At 30.1% G+C, this 19,604-nt stretch overlaps 1 protein-coding gene across 4 annotated transcripts; it reads right to left on the reverse strand.

Annotated features, from left to right (window-relative positions):
* Positions 1-3,332: 3,332 nt before the first annotated feature.
* On the reverse strand, positions 3,333-13,013 carry LOC143253539 (cell adhesion molecule DSCAM-like). Of its 4 annotated transcripts, XM_076507587.1 has the most exons (16): positions 12,658-13,012; positions 11,710-11,994; positions 8,798-8,917; positions 8,319-8,489; positions 7,889-8,033; positions 7,640-7,788; positions 7,223-7,351; positions 6,747-6,917; positions 6,377-6,447; positions 5,997-6,243; positions 5,754-5,849; positions 5,437-5,622; positions 5,108-5,251; positions 4,746-4,894; positions 4,586-4,651; positions 3,798-3,937 (listed from the first exon to the last, which is right to left on the reverse strand). In XM_076507587.1, the coding sequence occupies exons 1-15, from the start codon at positions 12,719-12,721 to the stop codon at positions 4,634-4,636; spliced, it is 2,145 nt and encodes a 714-aa protein (XP_076363702.1). In that variant the 5' UTR covers positions 12,722-13,012; the 3' UTR covers positions 3,798-3,937; positions 4,586-4,633. The 4 variants fall into 4 exon arrangements, with proteins under 4 accessions (XP_076363700.1, XP_076363701.1, XP_076363703.1 ...); XM_076507585.1 differs by lacking the exon at positions 4,586-4,651 and having other exon boundaries at positions 3,333-3,937; positions 12,658-13,013; XM_076507586.1 differs by lacking the exon at positions 4,586-4,651 and having other exon boundaries at positions 3,333-3,937; positions 6,389-6,447.
* Between the last annotated feature and the right edge of the window lie 6,591 nt (positions 13,014-19,604).

Here is a 19,604-nt window from a genome sequence, read left to right on the forward strand (position 1 = left end):
AATATTCAATAATAATAATAAATATTAATTAATAATAATAATAATAATAATAATAATAATAATAAATATTAATAAATAATAATAATAATAATAAATATTAATTAATAATAATAATAAATATTAAATAATAATAATAATAAGAATAAATATTAAATAATAATAATAATAATAAATATTAAATAATAATAATAATAATAATAATAAATATTAAATAATAATAAGAATAAATATTAAATAATAATAATAATAATAAATATTAAATAATAATAATAATAAATATTAAATAATAATAATAATAAATATTAAATAACAATAATAATAAATATTAAATAATAATAATAAATATCCAATAATAATAATAATAAATATTAAATAATAAGAATAATAATAAATATTAAATAATAATAATAATAAATACTAAATAATAATAATAAATATTAATTAATAATAATAATAAATATTAAATAATAATAATAATAATAAATAATAAATAATAATAATAAATATTAAATAATAATAATAAATATTAAATAATAATAATAAATATTAAATAACAATAATAAATATTAAATAATAATAATAAATATTAAATAACAATAATAATAATAAATATTAAATAATAATAATAAATATTAAATAATAATAATAAATATTAAATAATAATAATAATAAATATTAAATAATAATAATAAATATTAATTAATAATAATAATAATAATAAATATTAAATAACAATAATAAATATTAAATAATAATAATAATAAATATTAAATAATAATAATAAATATTCAATAATAATAATAATAAATATTAAATAATAATAATAATAATAAATATTCAATAATAATAATAATAAATATTCAATAATAATAATAATAAATATTAAATAATAATAATAATAATAAATATTAAATAATAATAATAATAATAAATATTAAATAATAATAATAATAATAATAATAAATATTAAATAATAATAATAAATATTAATTAATAATAATAATAATAAATATTAATTAATAATAATAATAATAAATATTAAATAATAATAATAAATATTAATTAATAATAATAATAATAATAATAATAAATATTAATTAATAATAATAATAATAATAAATATTAATTAATAATAATAATAATAATAAATATTAATTAATAATAATAATAATAATAATAAATAATAATAATAATAATAATAAATATTAAATAATAATAATAAATATTAAATAATAATAATAAATATTAAATAATAATAATAATAAATGCCATCAACAAACTTGACATTCTGCTGATAGAATAAAATAATCACTACATATGATTGTGTCAATCATATATCGTGTTTTTTCTACATGTTCGATCTCGTAATCCACAAAGGCCATGCATTTCTTCCCTCACTTCAAGATCTGAAGATACACATCGAACCCGAAATATCAATTGTGCAGTGTCACTAACGTGTGTTGACTCATCTAGTGCTAAAGAAAAATACAGTCTTTTAGTTGTTCAAGCAACTTATTTTCTATGTATTTCGCTAACTCTAGCATTGTACGGACAATTGTTTTTCGAGTTAATTGCAAATTATTTACCTTTTGAAGAATATTATCTTTTATTTTTGAATTATAATTCTCCAACAGAGTTTCAATGACTACAACCAGTATTTCTTTTACTAGTTCAGCATCAGAAAATGATTTGTTTCTTTTTAGCTAGAATCCAAGCTACTTTATCGCTAGCTAACGTAACTAGCTATTCTATCGTTCTTAAAAATCTTTGTAAGCCTCCCTTTGTTCATGAAGTTGTTCTTTCAGAAGGCTAATTTCATTCATCCGATTTTTGCTATCAACTGAATATTTCACACCAAATTATTTGTGAAAATTGTTAAACTGTTGCTTAAAGTTGTATACTTTATTATTCCTAAACACTTTGTTACACAAAAGACACACTGATTTATTATTTACTTCAATCACCGTAAACTTCAACTCTCAACTTACATTAAATTCTTGTTTTACGTTATTCAAGTCACACATCATTCTATTTTCATCAGTAATGACAGAACCAATTAGGTTGTCTTTATTTTCTGAGTGTTCACCATCATCTGGATTCTTTTGTTTTTGAATTATCCACTTATCCATATTGTGGGATTAAAAACAAAATATATTTAAACACTTGAAAGTTGCACAATAAAATATGTTTGCAAGCGCCTGCAAAACGCACACTCAATAACACGCATCTAAACCATACTGAAGTTACAGAACGGGCCGAGTATGTGGCAATGATGAAGCGCATGACATTAAAGATGACGTGGGGTTGTGCTGTTTGCCAAATTTGCGATAAAAATAAATGAAAAAAGTTGATTCCTAAATTCAGGCTGGCCAATTATGGCCATGGAGTTGTCCATCCCTGAGTTACGTTATTATTTAGTATAGGTATAAATGTCTTTCTCTATATTGGTTTAATTTTGGTTTTAGTTGTATAAGCAGAGCTTCTTTGATTTTGCGTTTGTTTATATTTGTTTCCCTACTTAGTATTTGGGTATTTTCTATGGTTGTGTTGTGTGTATTTGATTTGTGGTGTTCAAAAACCTGTGAAAGTGTGTGCGTTTTTTTTATATATATTCCTTGAACCCGGTTTCCATTTTTCTGCTTGTTTCTCCAATATAGAAGTCATGTATGTTGGTGTTGTGTTTGTCAGTGTAATTTTTACATAGTATGAACTTTAGTTTTGTACTTGATTTTTGAATAAATTTGGTGTTTACTGGAATGTTGTGTTTTATTATAAGTTTTTATTTAAATCTTGGTTATTTTCGCTGATGTCGAGAATATATGGTGTGTAGCAGTGTCAGGTTTTGTTGTTTATTGTTGCAGGTGTGTGTATTGAATTTTTCAAAGGTTATTGAGGGAATTAGTTGATGTTGATGAAGTGTCGTTTTATTTTGTAACTTTTATCGACAGAGCGTAGTTTTATGGCTGTGTCTTTTTTGGTTTCTAAATATGTTGAGTTTTTGTTTTGTTTCATGTGCTGTGTCCCAGGGAATGTATAATCCACTATGGGTGATTTTTCTGTGGATTTCTGTTTCGAATTTTGTATTGATTCTTGTGCTATTTGGTTCATATTTTTCTTTTAACGGGTGAACTTAATAGAAAGTTCATATTTAAAGCTTCTATTCAAAGTGACGTCACTGAACATTACCAGGTATCATCTTAGTGTAAGGGTTAACGTGTTTCAGATACGTATAGTTTCCGTTACTTGATTGGAAATCAAGTTAAGTATCAGTTCTTAATAAGATCGAAAATATGTAACAGCACAAGAATATTTAAATACACGAACACACAACATTAAAAATAGAACATAACGTTGTTTTATTACTGTTTAGTATATTCACAAGAATAAATAAACAATATATTCTATAACAAAAACATTTAAATTGAACGATGTTACAGATATTTTTATTTTAGAAAATTAGATAATTTAATACAAATAGTCAAATTAGGCATTTGAACACAGGAATTATTGTTTTAATAAATCATTCAAACATGGTCATTCTAAAATACAGATAATAGAAGTTGTAGTTCATGGGATACAGATAATTACAGCTTGTAGTTTACTAAATCAACATATCTTATACATCATGATTTCAACAAAATGAACCAGATAAATGTCAAATATCTAAATATGACATCCACGTTTCATAAGTTACATATTTTCTGTTACAATCAACTCGCTGATAAACATTAAGCAAACATGTACTTACATAAACACATCAAACATAATACCAATATACATGAGTAAGAAACGCAGTGTTCAAAATGAAATTTAATTCTTTCATACAGTGCGACGTCACTGGTCCGTATTGAAGGAAGTGACGTCACTCAACTTTCCTGAATATCTTCTACAGATTAGGGTTAAACTGCTTCAGTTTTGTGTAGTTTCCGTCACTTGTCTGAATAGAGAAAAACAAAAATTTTACACCTAAAAATTCAAGTTCTCTATAATTAAAAGCATCAATACAAACCGTTCATATATTTGGTATAATTCACATGAAACTTTCTATATGAATATAAAGTAACCATCAGAGCATGTAGAACAATCAAACAACGTATAACATGTCATGATATCTCTTCATTCTGTGAAATATTAGCACAGTTGAGAAATACGCGACTTAAAGTTTAGTAAATTTAGTTTTAATGAATAGTTCTCAAGATATTGTGAACTTCGTTTTACTATACGTCTTCAAGGTAAATAAAATTAAAATCTATAATCCAAAATTTATATTAATTAGAGCAATATTCAATTGCATATTTCACTAGCTAATTTAAAGGATATATTCACTAATAACAGCTAATATTAAATTAATGTAAATATGCGTCATTAATCAATATACTAAAGTTAGTTCTGACATATTTAATAATGTTCAGTACATGACTAAATGATAAAATGTGGAAGCTTTTGTAGCATTTGAAAGATGTCCCTTAAAAAATCCGAACAATTTACTTTACTACATTTTCATTTTATTCGGTTATTTACCCAAGAGAATATGGAAACTATCGTGTATATCCATATGTTATGATGTATAAATAATATCACTTACCTCGAGTTATTAACCAAAGTAATGCTACTGAACAACAGAGGTGGTGGTTTATCCAACAAGGTTCATCTGAAGTAACCATGACAGTTATATCACACTGTTCCTGAATGTGATGTGCGAGTTAAAATCTACTTATAACAGAAAATTTTATTGGTTACTTTACCCCACTTCTTCTGTGTCCTGAAACGTCCCATGGAATGTCATATCCATTTTCAAGTGCCCGACTCTCACGTGTCTTTAGTGTTCCTTGTATGGTTGTGGAAGGTTCGTAAGATGATCTGTACCCATAAGCTACGTATATTGGTTGATTTTCTGTACGTAGAAGAAATCTATAATTTTTGCGTCCATTTCAATCAAAATGCTACAATTGTAAAATATTTTAGTTCATCATCAACTTATCATACTTCAGTGGTTTAGCTACAGATGACAAGTGTCTGAAAAACTTGAATTACGTATCTAAGATGAAGGGTTAAAATAAACGACCATTACGACAACATAAGATAACGTAACGACTGATTTACTTACTTTCCACTATGTGTTCCTTCTTCAGACAAGCCCAAGCAACTACCACAGCACAAACAATAACAGTGAGGGAAACGGCAACAGGAATTATGAAATATAACCGGATATAGAAAGGTCCGTCTTCTGTTTCCTGAGCTGATTTAACTCCTGTAAACAGAAAACAGCTTTTGGTTTCAGTTTACCAAGAAAAACAGATATAACTAACGTTTACTGGAATAATTTAAAAAATATATTTACATAACACGATCCACATTCACTAACCAACACCTAACAGTTTAAGCCTGTCTTATGTTCATACCCGTATCTCTGTTGGTTTAAATCTTTGAACTTACCAAGAGCTTCAGTAAAAGCTACAACAGGAGACGACGCACTTCCTCTTCCAAACTTGTTGTAAGCTGCCAGTCTAAGTTCATACCGAGATCCTGCCTGTAGGTGGGTTACTTTGTAGCTACTGATAGATCCCGGTAGGTTGCGCTGGTGTTTCTTCATCCCATTTTTTTGTAACTCCAGTACGTATTCTAAACAGTAAAACTGGACTAACTTAACCAGATTTAACACACCATGTTGAGTGGATATTAGATTAACGGTCATTAAGTTTGTAAAATATAATGATTTTCATAACTTATCAGATGTTTGAAAACTGACTTACGTAAAACAGGTCCTTCTTCGGGTGGGTTTCTCCAGTCCAGGGTCAATGAGTCAGTGTCCACACCGATTAGTCTTACGTTAGGAGCTGATGGTGGATCTGAACAAGAACCATATTTGTTTATCAGCTGTCAGTTTGTAACAAATTATTCATATAAAGACAAAATAATTCTTTGATTTTTATGTATCAGTTTTACACAGAAACAAGTAATCTACATTATGCAATCTTCTGTAATATTTGACGAACCTCCCCGGAGTGTGGCACACGTCATTTCCTCTGACGAAGGTCCGGTTCCTGCACTATTAAAAGCTTTCACAGTCACTACATATTCCGTTCCTACGTTCAAACCTCGAATTGTAACTTCTTCTTCATCTTTGTCAGTGACGTCATCTGTCGTCACAGTCTCATAAGAGAATCTACTTGAAGAGTCCTTGACCTTGTAGCTGACGTAGTAACCTTTCAGAACTCCGTTCCACTGGTCTTTGGGTGGACTCTAGACAAGTTGTTAACGATGTTAGTTCTCAGTCAGAACACTTACCATACAACTTACTAACAGTGTTAGTTCTAAGTCACAACACTTACCTTTCAACTTACTAACAGTGTTAGTTCTAAGTCACAACAATTACCTTCCAACTTACTAACAGTGTTCCTGAGTCCAGAGCCAAAACATTAACATCCACAGGTGACGCTCCTGGTTCTGTAAAATAATTCTTTATAATTACCACAGTGATGGGTAATTACGTTCATAATTTATTAAGACTTAACAAATCTACATATTATGGTAAGCCAAGATGTAATATATTTAAAATGAAGTGATAAAACACTTTTAGGATACTTTAATTCTATGATTATCTTAAAGAATTACTCTATTAGATATTTGTATAGCTTAAGATACTGTACTTATAAAACAGATGAATCTACAAGCATCTTTCTAAGATCGTACTTTAAAAATTCTATTATATTGTTTGTTAACACTAATAAAGATGAGACACCTACCTTCCTCCTGTGTAGTAAACCTAACAGGATCAGAAGGTTCACTGAGTCCTATACTGTTTTCTGCCTGAATCTCTACAGTGTATTCTGTACCAGGACGAAGATCTCGAAGCAACAGGCTCGTTTCACCAAAGGATAAAACTTGTTCTTTTAGTTTTTTCACTCCGAAATATTCTAAGAAAATAAACTTTGAATTATAGGCGATAATCGTGTAAAATTATCATTTTTGTAGCTTTTAGTGATGATCATTATGTTTCTAGAAACTTGTTCTTTTATTCACACAGAAAAAAAACTTAACGTATCGTGGCATACAAATGTGTTATATTATTTTACTGTGATTGTTATTAGTCTGGTATTTATGTATAACTTTATGTAAGCATTGTTTTACCACTTACTTTTTAACAAACAATTACTTCACATTATTTATTATTGTAATTTTAATTGTTGTTAAATTTGTGTTTAGATATAACACAACTTACTTGATGATTTCCAGAACCGAACAATGAACTGAGTGACTGCTGACAGTGTTGGTGATGACTTCCAACTGACCTTAGCGACCCTGCTACGAACGTCTCCAACAGCAATATTCGAAGGACTCTGAGGTGGTTCTGTTTTCCAAAAATAAATGTTTATTTGGTTATTATTCATGCACTGTCTTTATATTAACAGTTAACATAAAGATACGACGAAGATTAAATTGATATAATTAACCTTTAAGTAAATGCCACGTATATACCAATAGGTATTTGATACACATAACCAAACATTACTGTTTAGACTCACAATCACAATATTTACACAACTAAATTAGGGTTAGTCGCTGATTTTGTTTTGAACGCTTTACATTTTTATAGCACATTAACTGATGTACTTACACTATATAAAGTAAACCTTACCATTCACAATCATCTTAATACTCCAGCTGTCGTTTCCGTATGAGTTCTCTACAGAACACGTATAGAGGGCAGCATCTTGAGTTTGAATATTTCTGATGACGAGAGTAGAGTTAGTCCCAACTGGAGTTTCTTTACTGTAAGTTTCGTGACTGTGGTGGTACAGAAAACGTTAAGTTCATTGAGCTTTTTCATTATATTATTAAACTATTTCGATATTTACGTCAAACATTAAAAACTGAATAATCTTACCGGTTCGACCAAGGTTCTAATTCGTCATTGTTCTTTAGCCATCTGACCAGTAGAGGACGCTCTCCCCTTACAATACATCGTACACTCTTTGTGTACCCTTGCTGCACAGTTACAACTTCACTATAGCTCTCAATCGATGGAGGCACTGTCGACAAACCACATAACACCTAAGTCAATTACAGCTTATCTATAAAACATTCATAATTTTCAATAAACTACAAAACAATGTTTAGTAATATAAATGTTCGATACGATATAAAGATCTATAGTTATTTTTGTTTCAATCATTTCAAACTAAGATTATTTCTAATAATTTAAATAAAGTTATTACTAATATGAACTAACAATAGACTTACAGTTACTTTAACAAAGTATTTCCATCAGACTTAATCTTTGAATACTCGGAGAGTTATTAAACAATAATTGTTACCGTGGACAGACAGACGGACAGCTTTCTCCAACTTTTCTCCCACTCCGTTTTCAGCCTGACACAGGTAAGTTCCTGAATCTGTCTCCTTAACGTCGTTTATCAGCAGTGTTCCGTTGTCCAACACATTCATCTTGTAGCTCCTGGAGATAGGTGTCAAGGAGCCTGAAGGACCTGAAGAATATTGGTAGTTTTTATCAGTTATTGTGTCAAGCCACCTAGGTAATATTTTGTAAATTGTTACTTTAAATTGTAGCAGGAACAGTTATTAAAACATGGATAATGTGTTATTTAATTATTCAGAAACGATTCCCAACAGTCGTTCTAAGAAGTTAAAATATTGGTTTTATATTTCAGAACAATAGACACATTAGTATTATGTTGTTTATTAATTACCGCTAATTACAGTCTACTTATTATTTATTCTTACACAAATATAAATTGTAAAGTTAAATATAGAACAGAATTTTGTAATAACTAACTTTTTATTTTCCAGGTGACTCCAGGAGCAGGATACCCTCCGACAGAACAAGCAATCAACGTTCGGGTACCAAAAATAGCCTGGACAGTGTTCTCTGGTTGTTGTTTCCAGAATGGTGGCGCTATTGAAAAGGAAACTAAATTTATGACAAAGAACTGTTTTTTGGTAACATGAGTGTAAAAAATTATATCAGTAACCAGAATATTATTTTTAGTGGTGTGTAAATATAAAATGATTAACCACACAAGATAAGTAATAAACTGGGAATCTAAAAACGTTGAAATAAGGATCGTTAGAAATGTACAAAATATTTAACTCTTAAACTGCGGGAATGTCGTAGGTAGCAACATTAATTGATAACTAGTAAAAGGAATAATGATTGTGATTGTAGTCAAACTCTGTTAGAGAATTATGATTCAAAAATAAAAGATGATATTCTTCAAATGGTAAATAATTTACAATTAAGTCAAAGAACAGTTGTCAGCAGAATGCTAGAGTTAGCGAAAGACATAAAATCAGTTGCTTCAACAACTAAAAGACTGTTTGTATTTTTCTTAATCACTAGATAAGTCAACAGATGTTAATGATATTTTGGGTTCGACATGTAATTTCAGAACTTTAAGTGAGGGAAGAAATGCATGGCCTATGTGAATTACGAGATCGAACATGTACAAAAACATCTTTGAAACACTTCTGGAAATGTCTGTTTGTTTGTTTTGGAATTTCGCACAAAGCTACTCGAGGGCTATATGTGCTAGCCGTCCCTAATTTAGCAGTGTAAGACTAGAGGGAAGGCAGCTAGTCATCACCACCCACCGCCAACTCTTGGGCTACTCTTTTACCAACGAATAGTGGGATTGACCGTAACATTATACACCCCCACGGCTGGGAGGGCGAGCATGTTTAGCGCGACGCGGGCGCGAACCCGCGACCCTCAGATTACGAGTCGCACGCCTTACGCACTTGGCCATGCCAGGCCTGGAAATGCCAAAAATTATTCAAACTTTATTTAAAAAACTGGTTTCTGTCACAACAGACGGTGCTCCCGCCATAACTAGGGCGAAATTAGGATTTGTTTCTCTTTTGAAGCAGCATTTATTTGAAAATAATATGAAGTCCACATTACCACCTTTCCATTGCATTTTGCATCAGGAAAATTTGTGTTCAGATGCCTAAAAGTGATGAGTTGAAAAATTTCATGGACATTGTTGTAAAAATTGTGAATTATATTAGAAGTGGAAGCTCTCACATCCATCGACAGTTTGTCTAGTCTTTGAAGAAAAGCAACGGCTGTACTTTTGATTATCTTACTGATTTTGCAAATGTAAGATGGTGAAGTAGATGAAACGTTTTGAAACTATTAACTTTATTTCCTCAAATGAAAGAGTACCTCGTTGAAAAATGTAAGATTGAAAATTTCCCTGAAATTGAAACTTTGTCACGACAGTGTGATTTGCACTTTCTGTGCAACATGATGGCTCACTTGGATAATTTTAATACGAAGCTTCAGGAAAGAGGTAAAATAACAAGCGAGCAGTCACAGTCTATTCATGAATTTCAATTAAAGATAAATCTCCTTGTGGAACAATTACAAAAAATGATTTGATACATTTTGCAAAGTTGAATAGTTTTCTAGAAAATAATAAGGACTATGGTTTCTCTGATACTACAGATGATCTCTATGCAAACTGGATAAAAAATCCATCTAAAAATTTGAATAACGTTTCTACGAATTTTAAAAAAATATTTGATTTTTTGCATGATCCACTTCAATTTGACTTAGAAAATTACATTTTTTTTTCTCTTTGGATAAGTGTGGATTTGAAGACGAGATGCTTACCCTGCAAAGTGTAGAACACATAAAAGGTAAACAAAAATGTTCTATCAGAGAGATTTAGCTTACTATTATGATAAATGAGTGTCTTCCAAATTTAAAGATAGCAATTTCCAAATTATCTTCCATGTTTGGATCTACACAGGTGTGCGAGTCAACATTTTCTACGCTAGATTTTTTCAAGTGTAGATACATCTCGGCTTACTGACAAACTGAGAGGCAGAGCTAAGATGCCCATTGTACATTTTTATTTTATATTTTTTTATTATTATTTATCTATATTTATATTATTTATATTAAATATTTATATTTGATATTAAGACAAGTTTCACGAAAGTTGTTGATGAAAACCATCAATTTTCAGATTGAAGGTTACTTGAAATGCGATTATTTTGATAAAACTAACATTTCTTTTTTTAATATTGTGGCCAACGTTGTTTTAATTAGCCACAATTGTGGCCACTATGAAAAATAAGTTACTTACCCCTGTTCTACACTAACATTATGATGTTTTAAGGTAAAAATAATATAGAATATAACACGTACTTTTACATACCCATATGATATTCACATTACCTTACTTAACATTATATAAAAGGTTTGGGCCAATATAATAAATTTCTATTTGTAGGCTGGCAAGTGAAAAATAATAAATAGAATAATTATCAATGGACTTGTTTGAATAGATTTTATTTTCGTAGTGAGTCAAACATACATATTTTTGTTCCTTTTTTTACGTGTACAGGCTTAGAAATAAACATTAAATGTTTAAGTGTTGTTTGAATTGAATTTTTACTGTTTAACATGTTATTTTGCCGAACGATCTATCAGGGTTTGTGGAATTCCTTGCGAATCCTATTATGAACCACTATTGTGATACACGATATTCACTTAGTCATTTAAAAATCAGAGGAAGACAACTTACAAACATCAGTTAAATTAGTAAAGTTTACTCGAGGTAACATTACTGTCAGATCTTGTTTAATTACAGTATGTTATATCACATAACCTCTAAAGATCAGAGCAGCTGTAAATCTATATATTGTTTAATTACATTCAGTTATAACATGTAACACTACCTCTAACGATCAGAGCAGATGTAAAACTGTCAGATCCTGCTGAATTGGTGGCTGTACAGCTGTAGTTGGCTACGTCTTCAGGAATAATTGTTTGGATTCTTAAGTCACTAGAAAAAGCATCAAAACTTAATACAGTAACTCGTTCGTTGGTTGATAGAGGTTTTCCATCTTTCTTCCACGTAAGAGTAACTGGTAAATCTCCCTTCTTGAGATTACAAACGATTTGTACTCTCGAACCCAGCTCAATGTCACTAGGAAATTCTCCAGGTTGTAAAGTTGGTGGTTCTACGTTAAAATAAAATTCGGAATCCACCAGGATGTAATAAACACAGACACCCATCCTAACTGATATACAACACAGAAGTTTAAAAATTAACGTTGTTAATACGTTGTCATTCCACTGATGGTTTATTTGAGCGAGATTTTTAATTTAATAGAAACGTACAATAAACCTAAGAAAACATTAGAACCTGTCTAAACACTTAATGTAATGTAACATTTACACAGAAAATCGAAAATATTGTTAATTCATTTGGCTTATATGTACAGTTGACATTATACATAGTGAAAACTAGCTACTTTGTTTCTTTAAACAATGACATATTATTTGTTCCTGTGGGCAAAATAGGAAATATAAATTATTTGTTACTCTCGTTAACACATATATAGCTTAGATATTCTACTAGTTAAACAATCAAATATTTTGTTGTTAACAGAGAGTCAGCTTATCTATGCTTCTGGTTAAACTATTAACAGTTTTGTGGTTAATACAGGGACAGTTTATTGGTTCTTTTGATTAAAATATCTACTGGTTATTTCTTTTAGTTGCATCCGTAAAGTTTCTCCTTAATTTCAAAAATAAATAACAATGGTAAGGTTATATTCTTCCAGAAAACATTTCGAATTCATAGTGTTACATACATTTATGCTTAAGACACAATTACTTACCAACTGCCAATACTACTGCATGAAACAGAAGAAACACAGATTTTATGTTCCAATTTCCCGCCATTTCCACACTCACCCACCTTCCCGTGAGGCCACAGTCTTTGTTACAGGAAGATACCAGTGTTAAGCGTCACTTATACCGTAGATCTTACGTCCAGTGTAAGCCGTACCGTTCTTTCTCTGCTTCCTTTACTTGTTTAATTCTTGTTAGGAACTTTTTATAGATACAACAAATCTTACAGAATTTCTAAACCAAGACTACATACATTACTTTCACCAATAACTTCTTGTCTATAAGATTTACACTGCGACAAAATGTCTTCAACTAACACGAGAAACAACGCCACCTCATGGTAATATTTAAGAAAAAACACAACATTACATTATTAATCTAAAAAAATTATGAAGTGTTATGAAACTAAAAGATATATATAAAAGTATAGTTAAATAGGGCAGTTTGTTTATAAAAACGATTAAACCTTTCTTCTAAAACAAAAAACAATGTGATATTCAAAATATATTTAAAAGTTACACCGTTTCTCTTAAGACCAAGCCACACTGAGCTATCTGCTGTTTCTGGTCAGAAAATTAAAACCCAAAATTTTAGCGTTTCAAGTACATAAAATTAACGTTCTTTCGCTATAAGACATATTTAACAAATGTACAGAAATACACGTATTTTACTACTTGTAGTTTACTGCCAAAAGATATTACAAAGTGTAGTTTGCAGAATACACATATCATAACTTGTACTTTATGGTTTACTGAGTACATATTTTATAACTTGTAGGTTACTGCAAACAGGTAACTTATCACCAACTGGATACAGATATTGTAACACTGAGAGAAATATATTGTAACTTGTAATTTCAGCTTGAAGTTTACTGAATCAACATATCTTATTCATCGCGATTTTAATACAATGAACCAGAAAAATGTTAAACATTTACATGGGACAACCATATCCACAAGCAATAAGTTACAAGTGACATATCTTATGTTACTAACAACTCGCTGATAAACATTGAGTAAACATGTACTTACGTGAACACAACAGGTGTAAAAAACACTAATAAACATGAGTAAGAAACGCAATGTTCATGTTGATATTTATTATTTTTATACAACGTAATTTCAGTGGTACATAATAAAAGAAAGTGACGTCACTCAACTTTACTGAGTATCTTCTACGTGTTAGGGTCAACCTGTTTCAGTTTTGTGTAGTTTTCACTTAAGTGATGAAAAGAAGGAAATATTACACCCAAAAATTCAAATTATAAAAAAGAAATGTAATAATAATAAGCATTATTACAAATCTATTAATTATATTAATATTAAATATATTAATTAGAGCAACATTTGATTGGATATTTTGTCAGTGAAATTGAAGTAGATCAGTAGCTGTGATGGGGTTAATGGGGTCGTTGTTGTTTTGAATTAAGCACAAAGCTACACAATGGGTTATCTGTGCTCTGGCCACCACGGGTATCGAATCCCGATATTTAGTGTTGTAAGTTCGCAGACATACCGCTGAGCCACTGGGGGGACGATTAATGGGGTATATGTCATTAAGAAAAATTTTCAAGCTCTTTCTGACATATTTAATGGTGTTGTGAGGACAAATTAATGATAAAAATTAATTTTTGAAGTACTCAAAAGATGTCGCTTTAATATGCTGAACATTTTATCATACTATGTTATCATTTTATACGATAATACTGTTTAATTACTTGGCCTAATCAGTATTTCAAATCTCTCCACAAAATAACGGTAACACAGAGGAAATAAAATGAAGTAACCCTAACAGTTATAACACACTCTTCGTCAAGGAGATATGTGATTTAAAACCAAATTATAAGAAAAAATTTTCTTAGCTACTTCACCCAACTTCTTCTGTATCCTGAATTGTCGCATAGAATGACATATCATTTTCATTGCATTAAATTTTGATTAATGGCAGTATGTTGCATTAGGTAACATTACCTCTAACGATCAAAGCAACTGTAAAACTGTAAGAAACAGAAGTAACACAGCGAGAGAATTCCAAGTTTCCACCATTTCCACACTCATCCACCTTCCCGTGAGGCCACCACAGTCTTTGTTGCAAGAAGATACCAGTGTTTTGTTGCAAGAAGATACCAGTGTTAAGCGTCACTGTTATGGTATATCTTATAGTTAGACTAAGCTTTACCATTCTTTCTCTGCTTCCTTAACTTGTTTATTTCTTGTTACGAACTTCTCACAGATGTAATAAATCTTAAAAAATTTCTAAATCGACACTACGTACATTACTTTAACAACAAAATATTGTTTGTAGAATTTATACTGAGACAAAATGTCTTCTAATAAACACAAGAAAACAACACCACTCAATGTTTTCACTAAGAAAATATAAAATATCATATCATTAATGTATAAAAAACATTCTTTGTTGTTTGTAATTTACATATATATCAAAACTATTATTTAAACAACACCAAACACATTTTAGTGACTGTAAACAAGAAAATTAAACATAGCTCACGAATAAAAACTAACAGTGTTAAGATAAAGATAGAATGTAAATATTTTAAAATAAATCAACAGAGACAAGGAAGAATTATTCATATATAAATGTTTCCCAAGTTATCAATTTAATTGTACCATTCTTCCTTCACTTCTATAACTTGTTCATTTTTGGTTAGGAACTTTTTACGGTTACAATAAACACAAATTACATTGTACTAAAAGTTAGACACTGACAGAGTGTAGCATAACACTTGGAAATAAAATCCCTTTGATTCTCTTTATTTTCTAGAACTGGTATTTAAATCATAGTGGATGACGTACCAGTGTCAGGTCAATAGACATCTTGCCTCATGTTATTTTAATAAAACGTGGCAATGTGTGCACAATTGGAATATTAATTTCACAGTTCCTATTATCGTCTCCGAGGCTATTTCCATAAATTTCTTCTTTCAGAGTTTCGTGCTATTTACCATGTTACACAGATACATAACATTTATTTAATAAACATCACTTATCACTACATCTTATTACCAGACATCTAGTTATTTCTTTTCAATAGACTTGTTTGTGTCTACTGTTTGTGATCTTTATCAGAGTTCAAGTGTTATAGAGTTGAGAGGATCAGGACCCCTTGTTTTTTCTCCTTGAGAACCTGAGAAAAACCATACTCACATTGACTGATTTCAGAGCAATGTTAATGTAGGGGTCACCAGTTACATTCATGTTTGGTGTACACCATTACTTATGTTCGATATTACACAGTCCTATACTTACTGAACAATTTAGTATGTTACAAACACTTTTTACGAGTTATAATCTCATTTGAAAACATTTTAAATGTTTCAGCTTAGTCCAAAACACCTTTACTAATAAAGCAGCGAACAACGTTTCGACCTTCTTCGGTCATCGCCAGGTTCATGATGATTGAAGAAAGGGAGGCCTAAAAAGATTTTTATCATCGAATAGAACTTGTTACGTTAACTAACTGAGAAGTAGCTTGGATTCTAGCTCAAAAAAGGAAATCATTTTCTGATGCTGACCTTGTAAACGACATATTGGTTGTGGTCATTGAAACTCTGTTGGAGAATTATGATTCAAAAATAAAAGATAATATTCTTGAAAAGGAAAATAATTTCCAATTAAGTCGAAGAAAAATTGTCCGCAGAATACTAAAGTTAGCGAAAGACGTAGAAAATCACTTGCTTGAACAACTAAAAGACTATTTTTTAGCACTAGTTGAGTGAACAGATGTTAGTGATACTGCACAATTGATATTTCGGGTTCGATATGTAATTTCAGATCTTCAAGTGAAGGAAGAAATGTATGGTCTATGTGAATTACGAAATCGAGCATGTGTAAAAAACATCTTTAAAACATTTCTTGAAATGTCAAAAAAATCAATCTGTATTTTAAAAAACTGGTTTCTGTCACAACAGACGGTGCTGGAAACATACATGGACATTTGTCTTGAAACGGTTCCGAACATGGGTGGATTACTTTCATGTAGTATTATAATTAACATTCAACAGTACAGACAGGAGGAAGAGGTTAAAGTGAACCTGACCCTTCCTGGACTATAAGACCAAACTTTCAAGAATAGGAATAAAAAGAAATATATATTAACAACAATACTAGACTGAATTCAAAGCAAACAAACAAACAGATTGTCAGCGTCTTACTTTTACTACAATGTATTTGAGTTTATTGTAACCGTAAGAAGTTGTTAACCAAAACTAAACAAGTTACACAAGTGAGGTAAAAATGGTACAGTTAAATCGATCACTTGGTAAACATTTATATATTAATAATTGGTCTTTGTCTATGTTGGTTGATAAGAACATTTAATATTTATCGTAAAATATTTACATTCTATCCTTATCCTAACATTGTTAGTTTTTATACGTTAGCTGTATTTAACTGTCTCTTGCTTACAGCCAGCACAATGTGTTTGGTACTGTTTAAATGCATTTTACTAACCGAATAAAGATTACCTGTTGTAGGGATGAACATTTATATTACCAAACTTTGTTTTTAGTTTATTTAAAATTATGAATGTTTTCTACTTAAGTTATAACTGAATCAGATGTTATGTTTGTTTGTCGACAGTGTCTTCATCTATTGAGAGCTATAGTGAAGCTATAACCGTGCAGCGAGAATACACAAGGAGTGTACGATGTATTGTAAGAGGTGAACGGTTTCTTCTGGTTGGATGGTTGAAAAACAATCACTTGTTAGAACCTTGGTCGAACCGGTAAGATTATTTAACTATTATTGTTTGATGTAAATATCGAAATAATTTACTAATATAATATAAAAGATTATTTAACTTAACGTTTTCCGTATCACCACAGGCATGAAACTTACAGTAAAGAAACATCGGTTGGGACTAACTCTACTCTCGTCATCAGAAATGTTCAAACTCAAGATGCAGCCCTCTATACGTGATATGTAGAGAACTCATACGGAAACGACAGCTGGAATATTAAGATGATTGTGAATGGTAAGCCTTATTTTCTATCAGTTACTGTGGTACACAAAGGTGAGACATTCTAAAAAACATAATTAGTCACTCTAATTTATTAAAGTAACTATAACATTTACGTAACATATTAAATCTTATATCTATGTTAAATTGTATCATATCTTTGTGTAAACTGTTAGTATAAAAATAATGACATTTCAAAGAAAGTAACCGAATAGAAATTCATTATTTTTTAATATTTTTGAAAAATAGAACCTCCTCAGAATCCTTCGAATATTGTTGTCGGAGACGTTCGTAGCAGGGTTGCTAAGGTCAATTGGAAGTCATCACCAACAGAAAATAAAAGTTTCTGTTATAAGTAGATTTTAACTCGCACATCACATTCAGGAACAGTGTAATATAACTGTTAAGGATACTTCAGATGAACCTTGTTGGATAAACCACCACCTCTGTTGTTCAGTAGCATTACTTTGGTTTATAACTCGAGGTTAGTGATTTGATTTCTACATAATCAGCACATAGATATACACTATTGTTTCCAAATCATCTCAAGTAAATAATCGAATAAAATGAAAACGTGGTAAAATAAATTGTTCGGCTTTTGAAAGTGACATCTTTCGAGTGCTACACAGAAGCTAACACATTTTATCATTTAGTCATGTACAGAACATTATTAAATATGATAGATCTAACTTGGGTATATTTATTAAAGGCGCGTATTTGCATTAATTTAATATTATTTGTTACTGGTGAATATATCCCTAAATTAGCTAGTAAAATATCTAACTGAATATCGCTCTAATTAATATAAATTTTGGATTATAGATTGTAATTTGATTTGAAAACGTATAGTAAAACGAATTTCACAATACCTTGAAAATTTTTCATTAAAACTAAATTTACTAAACTATAAGGCGGATATATTTCATCTCTGCTAATATTCCACATGGTAGAGAGATATCATGACAGGTTATATCTCGTTTCATATTTGTGTATCAGCTGATGGTTAATTTAAATTCATATAGAAAATTTCATATGATTGATATCAAATATTTACACGATTTGTAATGATGCTTTTAGTTATATATTTCTTTTCAAAAATATTAATTTTTTCAGTGTAATATATCTTTTTCTTTCAGTCAATTGACGGAAACTACACAAAACTGAAGCAGGCTAACCTTAACATATAGAAGGCATTCAGTGACGTCACTTTTTTCAAAACGAACCACTGACGTCACATGGTATAAAAGTGTTAAATTTCAATAATAGCACGTTTCTCATACATGTTTATTAGTGTTTTCATGTTTGTTGTTGTCATGTAAGTACATTTTTACTCAATTTTTATCAGTGAGTTGTTCGTAACAGAAGATATTTAACTTTTTATTATTACTTGTAGACGTGGATGTCACATGTTAAGGCCCGGAATGGCCAGGTTGCTTAAGGCGTGCGACTCGTAATCTGAGGGTCGCGGGTTCACATCCTCGTCGCACCAAACATGCTCGCTGTTTCAGCGTTATTATGTGACGGTCAATCCCATTATTCATTAATAAAAGAGTAGTGCAAGAGTTGGCGGTGGGTGGTGATGACTATCTTCCTTCTTACCCTGCTAACTTAGGGACGACTAGCGCAGATAGCCCACGAGTAGCTTTGCGTGAAATTCAAAAACAAACAAACAAGTCACATGTAAATATTTGAAATTTATTTGGTTCATTTTGTTGAACTCATGATGAATAACATATGTTGATTTAGTAAACTACAAGCTGTAATTATCTGTATTGTGTAAATTACAAGTTACAGTATCTGCATCCAGTGAATTACAACTTCTATTATCTGTATCCCATAATGACCATGTTTAAATGATTTGAATAATACGATAATGGCCATGTTCCAATGACTTATTAAAACAATAATTGCTGTGTGTAAATTGTAATTTTGATAATTTGTGTTAAATTATCCT

Source organism: Tachypleus tridentatus, chromosome 6 (genome assembly GCF_004210375.1).
Source record: "Tachypleus tridentatus isolate NWPU-2018 chromosome 6, ASM421037v1, whole genome shotgun sequence".
In the NCBI taxonomy this organism is placed as follows: domain Eukaryota; kingdom Metazoa; phylum Arthropoda; class Merostomata; order Xiphosura; family Limulidae; genus Tachypleus; species Tachypleus tridentatus.

What these genes read in the sequence shown, in the direction of transcription:
- LOC143253539 (XM_076507585.1), bottom strand. Translation starts at nt 12,721, where the DNA reads ATGGCGGGAAATTGGAACATAAAATCTGTGTTTCTTCTGTTTCATGCA. An exon ending in AGTCACCTGGAAAATAAAAA is followed by an intron (nt 8,490 to 8,797) that starts GTTAGTTATTAC and finishes AATATTCTTCAG; the next exon opens with GTCCTTCAGGCTCCTTGACA. An exon ending in CGAAGAAGGACCTGTTTTAC is followed by an intron (nt 5,623 to 5,753) that starts GTAAGTCAGTTT and finishes TTTACTGTTTAG; the next exon opens with AATACGTACTGGAGTTACAA.